At 37.0% G+C, this 9,836-nt stretch overlaps 1 protein-coding gene across 2 annotated transcripts; it reads right to left on the reverse strand.

Moving 5' to 3' along the window:
- Window positions 1-3,330: 3,330 nt before the first annotated feature.
- Window positions 3,331-8,912, reverse strand: LOC122149011 (leucine-rich repeat-containing protein 15-like). Of its 2 annotated transcripts, XR_006162793.1 has the most exons (3): window positions 8,167-8,912; window positions 7,888-8,020; window positions 3,331-6,696 (listed from the first exon to the last, which is right to left on the reverse strand). XR_006162793.1 is itself a non-coding variant. In XM_042778019.1 (2 exons), the coding sequence occupies exon 2, from the start codon at window positions 6,566-6,568 to the stop codon at window positions 5,987-5,989; it is 582 nt and encodes a 193-aa protein (XP_042633953.1). In that variant the 5' UTR covers window positions 6,569-6,696; window positions 7,888-8,912; the 3' UTR covers window positions 3,331-5,986. The 2 variants fall into 2 exon arrangements, 1 of the variants encoding a protein (XP_042633953.1); XM_042778019.1 differs by having other exon boundaries at window positions 7,888-8,912.
- Window positions 8,913-9,836: the final 924 nt, after the last annotated feature.

Genomic DNA, 9,836 nt, shown 5'->3' on the forward strand with positions numbered 1-9,836 from the left:
TTTTTTTGGAAATTCTGTACAGAAGATGTATACTAGTGCCCTCTACTGTATAATAATGAAAACACGAATTCTAGGAGCACAAGTATAGCTCAAATATATTTAGACTTTTTGTAAGTATAAGTCAAGTATACTTAAATGTCATTTTAAGTATATTTCTGAGGAGTAAATAAAGCCCATTTCTGAGAAGTACATAAAAAGTAAACTAAAAGCATACTTCCCTATTTTTAGTTTAAAAGAATTATACTAATAGCACACTTGAATAAACACCAGTTTCGTAAGGGAAACAGCAGATATCTTATAAATAAGATTAATGAGTTTCTTACGATCCTGGTGAAAACCATGTGGATGTGGCAACAATTTCAGAAACCTGGTTTACACCCAACATTCCTGAGAAATTATTGGGTATCGATGGATACACTTCTTTTTCAAATCCCGAACTGCACAAAGAGGTGGAGGAGTAGCATTGTACATCAGAGAAAGTCCTCCATATCCCTTGACTTGCATTAGTTTTCCAGATCACCTTGAATGTCTGTAGATAAAGCTGAGACCTCCAAGACTTTCATGGCATATATCCACTATCGCTATGTGTGTGGTGTATTCACCACCACAGTCACCACATCAGGATGAACTCATTTAATAGCCTCATCCGATTTGCTCCTCACTCTGTACCCAGACATTGGACTTACAATTCTTGGAGACTTTAATCACCTCAAAGTTCAGGATACTTTTCTGGACGACAATCTCTGCCAAGTAGTTCAAAATAACACTTAAGCAACATAATTCCTGATCATCACAAATATGAAAACAATGAAACCTGAAATTCTTACCCCCATCAGTTCAAGTGACCATAATTGTGTCTTGTGGAGCCCTAAAGCACAATTAAGATAATAGTCATTAACTCAGTGCATTAAACAGATGGTAAGACCTATGAGGGATTCTAGCCGTAAAATAAATCTCCGTTTGGGAGATGGATTACTTCTCAATCATGGCAGGATGTAAAGAACGCAGTTGGTACTAATGAAAAGAACGATGCCTTTTATAGTACTTTTTTGCCTGAAATAGATAGCCATTTCCCTATGAAGACAGTAAAAATCTATCCTTCGGATAAGCCATGGATCACTCCTAGGATCAAATGCTTAATCCATCGGAGACAAAAAGCTTAGCTTTTAAGACTGGAAAATCAAGTTTCCTGACCAAACTTTACAGAAATCAAATTCAAAAAGAATTATTGTGCAAAGAAAAGTGGTTTTATAATTCTAAAATTGAAGGCGAGCTAAAAGGGAATCCTAGAGTCTGGCACAGTAAATTTAAATTGATGTGCAGATCTCAGGAAAAGGTGGACCGAATCAAGGTTCCAGGAATTGATCCTAAAGACTTTGCATTGATTGCTAATGCAATCAACACCAAGATTGTTAAAGTGTCTCAGTTTTTCTCTTTACCTCAGTATGGGATGTGTACAACAGATTGTCTTCTGTTAATTGTTACAAATCTCCTGGTCCGGACATGATCCCTCCAAAAATATTGAAGGAGTTTGCATGTGAAGCAATCCAATTTGTGAAATCATAAACAGCTCCTTTCGAGGAGGAGTTGTCCCTTGAAAATGGAAAGAGGTTACTGTTGTACCCATACCAAAATCTTGCCCTTCGAATATTCAGGAATTGAGACCAATCTCCTTAACATCCCATCTTTCAAAAATTTGTGAGAAATTTGCTGAGCAATGGATTCTGAATGATATTTCCTCAAACTTAGATCCCATGCAGTTTGGCAGTCGACAGAACTATTCTACAACTCATAATCTATTTAATCTAATGGACTTTTTATATAAGGCTAGTGATGCAGCATCGGGCTCAGTGTGTACATCAATTACAACAGATTTTGCCAAGTCATTCGAATCCCCTTGACCATACGATAGCAATACAATGCTTTCTTGATCTTGGAGTGAGACATAGCCTTATACTTATGGCTTTGTAGCTTCATGACCAACCAACACCAGAGGGTGAGATATCATGGATGTCTTTCTGATTGAGTATATCCCTTATGTGGCATTGCACAAGGAACTATACTTGGGCCAATAATCTTTCTAGCTCTGATTAACAGTGCTCTTCAGGATGTAACAAGCCATTGGAAATATGTGGATGACATGCCCAGAGGTGGACTCCTTAAGACATTGAACGATCTTAACGTTTGGTTAGAGAAGCATAAAATTAAACTCAACCCAAAGAAATACAAGGTCTTGCATGAGGTGGGAACCTGTGAAGCCTTTATTCATCATTGATCAGAACACCTTGGTAATTTTTGACAGTATTAAGGTTTTGGGGGGTCATTATTCAGAGTGATTTGAAACAGGATTGTCAAGTGGACCACATGTTGTCCAGAATTTTTTTTTTACTTTTAATGATTGTGGATTTTTTTAAATTATACTTGTAACAGAAAAAAATATTCAGTGTTCTTTAATGAATAAAACTAGTGTCTTTTTCTGCAAACAGCTGATCCATAAGAACGCTGCTGTTGTATTGTACTGTGCTGTAATCATCACAACCCATGAAAGACTTCTCTGTATCTACAATACATTTTTTCCCCTCAAGGAACAGTATTCATGATGAAGGCAGTGATATGTTCCCCAAAGTTCTTATTTTAAACTTTAGAGCCAAAAACATGACTTTTGAGAATTGTTTTTACACAAACACTATGCTTTAACATTAACCGTGTCTTATTTAATTAGCATTTATTCATTACATGCTGTAACATTGCTTAGTCTTAAAGTGATAGTTCACCCAAAACAGAAAACTGTCAGCATTTAATAAAGCCCTCATGTCATTCTAAACTTGTATGATTTATTTCTTCTGTCGGAGAAAAAAAAGAAGATATTTTGAATAATTTTGGTGTTCACTGCCAAAAAGAGACACTTCTCAAAATATCTTCTTACATAAGAAATTAAATAATACAGGTTTGCAATGACATGAGGGTGAGTAAATTACAGATTAATATATATTAATCATACATATATATATATATATATATTATACTTAACATAGAAACTTAACATAGAAAAGTACAAAACTGCCTGCATATATATATATATATATATATATATATATATATATATATATATATATCTATATATATATATATATATATATACATATATATATATATATATATATATATATATAATATATACACACATATATATAAATATATATATTCCTTTAACCCATTCAAACAAATTGTACATCATAACTCTAGTGGAAATGCAGGCAGTTTTGTACTTTTCTATGTTAAGTTTCTATGTTAAGTACAGATTTTGACCTTGAAGGAACACGGATGGAAAGAAAACATCTTTTTGGAAATGACTTTTCTGTTGGGTGTATGTGTTCTAATGCAGACAAGGTGACCTAGGACTCAATTAGACACTCTATAGGCAGTTAGAGCTCCTGCTGGACCTACCGGGAGGAAAACTATCTCAGCATATGGTTTCATTAATCATTAAGTCATTATGTTTAACTGGAATTCACTCTTAAATAAAGACGTAAAACAACCAAACAAGTGGAGTTTGGCAAACAGAAATTAATGGACTAAGATCCTGTTGGAAAAGATTCTCTGGTCTGTTGAAATAAATAATAAACTCTGGTCTGGTGAAATAAATAATAAACTCTTCAGCCTGAATGAACACTGTGACTAAAATGGCTTAACACCTGGCTAATACCGTATCTATGGTGAAACATTGTGATAGCAGTGTCATGCTGTGGGGATGTTTCACTTAGAAAATAAGGAAATAAGACTCAATATTAAAGACACTTTTGGCAACCCTTGCACTTTTGCCTAAATTTTTACAGAAAAAGCAGCAAGCAAGTGTAGCTTTTCATTCTTAAAAGGATGTACCTTTGAAATCGTCGGCTTCTAATTAAGAGCTGAAATTAGTTTCTTAATCATATTCAAATATTAAAAAGGTTAAACACCAAAGAACACCATCCATTCATCAGGTTTAGCAAAGCTTGAACAGACCTGTGTTTTGAGCGTAAAAAATGTTTGGTAGTATAAAAGCTAGGTCATACTGTCCTAAAAGAAAGGAAGGACAGATCCATCTTTCCTTTTAGGTGTGTAACAACCATGCAAGGTGATAAATTAGGATGGTTAGTAAAGCTTATATTACTATTATCTCAATTGTGTGCATGGCCATAATGTCAATTTACAAACCCCATCAATACTACAAAACTCTGCACTAAAACAGCAAGCACAAACAATTAATCTCCATCATCTATGGAATTCTAACAAATGTAGTGTTGGGGGGGTGTCTCTAGCTATGATTAATGTAAGCTGTTTTAAAGCTGTTTATTTGGTGCCAGAATCATGCCAATTCGTCACTGTAAATCTACTAGTGAAAGTGAGACGGTTGGAGGACACTGAGTTGGTAACAGCTGGTTGAGGAGGTGATGCAGTGAGGGGTAAAGCATCCGCAGGAGCTCCCTACTATAAGCTACGGTTGCCATGGCAACGCTGGGGGAAATTAGGTGTTAAAGGAGTATCTTGTTATGCACAAAAGCACAATGCACCAGTAATTTGGATTTGTTTGAAAGTTAGAAGTAGATATCCACAGTCATCTGAGTGTGAAACATTGTATGCTTGAGTGTTTTTATAGTATATTATGACATTTCATTATATTACACTATAAAAACACTGTAGCTTATGTATTTGTGTGTATTATTTTATATTATACATATATTTAATATGTAAAATACCAAAGCATAAATTTTAGCAGCCTGCTTTAATAACACCTTCCCAGCATCTGAAAAGATCCCACTCCTATATGTGGGACTGCAGCCTCAGCGCCCTGGGTGGAATTTAGAGACAGAGTGATGATTTCAAAGGAAGCTTATTCAGCTGTAACAATCCGATGAGGAATTCAGTCTCAGGTGGTGCTGGAAGTTTGCAGTCGGTCTCTGAGCAGAGGGATTTTCTAACCTCTATTTATTTCCTTTAAGCTTCCCTGCATCTAACAAAAAAATCATTTGCAGTTTCAAGATGTGTTTATTGTGTATATACTGTATACATCAAATAGATTCAATAATTTTAAGAACTATCTGCAGAACAGCAGCTCTATCACTAACCTGTCAAAGTCATTGGGTTGGAGTTATATGAAGCATCACCATTTAGTTGCAGAAAGTATCACGCTGTTATTACACCATGTTCCCAACTTTTGGAGGTTGTTTGTGATATAATATCAGACGTGAGGATTTTCTAGGCCCTGCAGGGAAGTTCATCAGATTTTAGCTGGTAGATGGGTCTATCACGAAACTTTTCTGGGCTAGTGCACTGAAGTCTTCGCAGAGGAGAGTGATTAGCCCTTGTCTGGGCTATGTAATGTACCAGCGAGTTGATACTGCAGTCACATTTCCATGGGCTGTCATGCAGAAACACCTCCTTCAAACCTGAATCAATCAGAGATGTCATTACAATTAACATCCTCTTCTCTGCTAGCAATTATGATAATTAGGTTATCTAGAATTTTCCGTTTATTTTTATTTGATATATTTAATTAGTTTAAGATGTTGTTTCAATGATAAAAATGTACTGCACTCCATCTAGCTCAAAATTATTCAAAATGTTTACTGTTGAGGGCCAAAAATCAAACTATATTATTAAAATTAATATAAGAAAATCAACTATATTTCTTTACATTTCAAATAAAAAAAGATAAAACAAAAACAGAAAATAAAAAGAAGATATTCTTGCATGTGTTTTTCGTATTTCCGTATTTGTTTTTTGTGATATGACATGGTGGGCCAAATCAAAGGGCATTACTGGCCAATTTTGGCTCATAGTTTGAGCATTTCTGGTCTAAGCATGTCTTATGTAAACACCCCCTAAGAAACAATTCCGAACAGGGACGGGGGACCTCAAACTAGCCTAATAACATTCAGTTTCCTTAGAACCGCTAGCTAACTAGTCATTCAGGCAACCAACATACTAGCTGATTTTAAAAGTCCTACTTCTTACCTTGCATGTTGGCTAGCATGTCTCCATCAATAGCATGAAGTCGATTTCCACTTAAGCCCACGTGAGAAAGTTTAGGTGTGTGGCGGAAAACGTCAGCTGGCAGACTTTCAATTTCATTCTTTCTCACATAGAGCTCCTGCAGGTTGGAAAGACATTCTAGTGTGGCTGCGGTAAGTGTGGAGAGAAAATTGTTGTCTAGCACCAGCATCTCAAGATCAATCAGGGGCGCAAAGGTCCCAGCTTGGATATTATTCAGCTTGTTGATGCCCAAACTGAGAAAAAACAGTCCTTCAAGTCCGACAAAGGCTTTGGATGAGATGTTTTGGATGTGGTTCACGGCTAGATCCAGGACTTTGAGGGCAATCAGAGGCTTAAATGCATTTGGTGGGAGAGCAGTAAGGGCGTTCAGGGGCAGATCCAGCTCTGAGAGGTTCCTCATGCCAATGAATATGTTAGGTTTCAGGGTAGCTATCTGATTCTGGCCCAGCATGAGAAAGCGTAGGTTTAGGAGATCTTTGAAGCCCTTCTCTGGGAGTTTGGACATTCGGTTTCCTTGCAGATTCAGAAGCATCAGTCGCTGGGCACCAGCAAATGCTTGAGGGTGTATTGATTTGATTGAGTTTTGCTCTAAGTTTACACTCTCGATTTTTGGGACAGAGCGCAGGATGTTGGCTGGGAGGTCCTGCAGTAAATTTTCACCTTGAAAATAAGAAACAAAAGGAAGCGAAAGAGGAGGGTTTAATTAGTGGTGTTGAAGTAAACATATACTTTGGGTAAGGAATTTAAACAAACAATAGAGTGAAACAGTTGAGTTCCAGAAGAAAAAATCCCATTCCTTTTCTCCATAGGGGAAGTGGTTTTTAATCAATAACCTATGGGAGAAACCTAAAGGAAAAATACTTTTGGAAGCTGAAAAAGTGGACAGCACCACTACACTCTATACAGACAATACCTAAAATTCTGCAGCTGATTTACACAGATTTTGAATGAGGAGCCATATCTAGACACCAGAATATCAAAGAGACTTGAGGGTGTGTTGACACAGTTTTGAGTTTTGAGGCAAGCACCTAGCAGCCACCAAAAATACCCTAACAACTCCTTAGCAACCACAAAGTGCACCCTATTAATGCTCTAATAACCATTTCAAATATCTTTGCAATGGCCTTGCAAAAATCTATAACAACCTAGCATCATTGTGGTGACTATCATCTACATTTTCTTCAGATGTAAAAACCTACTTATTCACTTAAGAGAATATCTCTCCTAAATGACCATTCTATATTGTAATATACCTCACAAATTACTACACAGGTTTTAGCCCAAGTGAGAGGTTTGTATCTGAGCACTGGGACAGGAATAATAACTAACAGACTAACAGTGAAGAAGAATTACCATGGTAACCACATTAACCATCAAATTACCATAATTATTGTAATTTATTGTATGTATTGTTTATCTGGTTTTAGCTGGTTTCCTGACCTTATGACCTGAAAAGTAAAAAACCCATATAAACTGATCAAATATTCCAGCTAACCACAGTAAGCTGGTGCAGGTTTAAGTTTTTGTACACTAATGTACACTACTTTTCAAAGATTTGGAGTCAAGTTTTGAAAAACCCTTCTCATATACATGCCAAGACCACATTTAATTGATCAAAAACACAGTAAAAACATTAATATTGTCTAATATTAATCAGTGGAATATGGCTACATGAAGATCCATGATTTATGAAGTGTTTAATTTATTACATATATTTTCTTGTTCCTTTATATTTCATCATGAGGGTTAGTACTAAGAACATGTCTTCCTTAAAAAAGTTAGCAGTCTCTCCTCATCAGTTTTAAGGATCCATGTGTCCAGAGGGAGTTTAGGTGGGATGCTGTCAAGTACCTTCTTTTGACAATTGACTTCAGTCTTTTCCGTACTGGATTTCTGGCTGCATTTACAAGCACTGGGGCAGTTTTCCACGGCCTCCGCAACCCACAGCCACAGCACGGCTAACCCTGCAACCAGCTTCATATCCCTGAAAACACACAAAGTCAGTGATTTAATTATGTCATAATCCTACTGAAAAGAGCATTAGGAGTATTACTGCAAAAAGAAACCCACATATTGCTTCAAAATGGACATAATGTTTGTATTAGATGCAAATCGCTCATGCAGACTTACCTTGTGACCAGATGCTTAAAAGGACTTGAATGTCTAAATGCTGTAGTAGGTCTGTGCTCAGATAAAGTCTGAAATGAGCCGAAATGTTTAGCAAAAAAGTGTAAGCTCTGTAAAACCTCCCAGAACAGCATGTTGGTGAGAAAAATGACATGCATAGATCACGACAGGCTCCCTGCCAAATGAACTCCAGCGTCCCTAGAGAGAAATATGTGGGCATGTGTTTTTGCATGGGTGTGTGAATTCACAGGGCACCTTATGCACGGCTTTGATTGTTTAACTTGGCAGAGGTATGGCCTGGTTCACAGCAGATTGATGTCACTGTTATATCAGCGAGCACACATGATAATAGGGCAGGTCGGTGAACACAAGTGATCATTGGAGGCGCCACAACCGCTCTGCCCTCTGAGAGCCTGCTGAGCTGATAAGGACAAAGACCTCATACATCTTCCCCCTTGGGCTTTTCTTGGCATTGTCCGCCAGGATTAACAGTAAGCGGGAGTCACAGTTTCTCAGTTTCTTGCGAGCATCATCAGTGTCACTCTCGTTTTACACTTTGAAAGAAGAGGGCTGGCTGCAGGAAATGCGCAGACCTCTAGAGATGTTATAATGGCTGCGTCTTTAAGTTTGACGCGTCTGCTCACCGAGATGATTTTATTGTGCGATAAAGATGAAAGCTCTTTCCAACAGCAACACAATATGCAAGCCATCTGGAGCAGCATAATTATAATTTCTCCAGCTCCAAGCTGAGAAAAACCGACGCACCACCTCTCGCCACCCAAAAAGAGGAGCAGTCAGAGCTTATAAAAAATAAATTAAAAAATAAATAAACGTCTGTGTGATTCTGATAAATAGGAATGTGTTAATGCCACATTTGTTGTTTAACTATTATTAATTTCTGTATCAAGTAAACAAAAACAAAAAACAGCTAGAAAAATCAAAGTTTGAGGTACATTTCATGCTCGCTTTCATTGGGTTTGTGAAACAGCTATACATGCCCACTACTTTCAACATCTGTGAACTCCCTCCCACCCCCAATCAGATGGATGTGCTCTTGCAAAATTAAACTGCATCTCGAATGCATTTCTCAACGCACTACAGCTCCGCTTTCATGCACTGTCAGCGATGCCAAAGAGTACCAAAGCTGGACAAATTCCTATAATTTCCAGTGCTGTAATAAATTGCAAATGGACTCAATCAACCGGAGCATGCTGCAGAAAAGAACACAAAGACTGAAGACAAAACCACATATTACTAGAGGTCACATACTGTCTCAGATTTATGTCCACCTCCAATGCTTGGGCTCTATTAAAAATGCCCATCTTGCTCTGTATGAGAGGAAACAATGGGCAACCTTTATATCAGTCCCTGGTGAGTTATTATGATAAATGAACTCGGCTTGGAGTGTGTATCCTCTCCATATGCAACTATGAAACACAACTGAGCATATTTTTAAATCAGTTTCATATGAATGAACAACATTTCACTTCAATCAAATGGTTTTTTATACAGTCACAGAAATTATGTGATAAACATTTGTTAAACTCTTAAAAAATTGTCAGAGGAAAGAAGAAAATCTAGTTGAAAAGTTAGAAGTACTTCACACAGATCCAGACTAACAGATGCTGTCTCTAATAAAGCACAATTTAGCATGACACCAAAACCAATTATCT

The sequence above is a fragment of the Cyprinus carpio genome, chromosome A20 (assembly GCF_018340385.1).
Source record: "Cyprinus carpio isolate SPL01 chromosome A20, ASM1834038v1, whole genome shotgun sequence".
NCBI lineage: Eukaryota > Metazoa > Chordata > Actinopteri > Cypriniformes > Cyprinidae > Cyprinus > Cyprinus carpio.

Bases quoted from the DNA above. Each gene is read 5' to 3' on its own strand.
- LOC122149011 (XM_042778019.1), bottom strand. From the start codon at position 6,568: ATGCTTCTGAATCTGCAAGGAAACCGAATGTCCAAACTCCCAGAGAAG.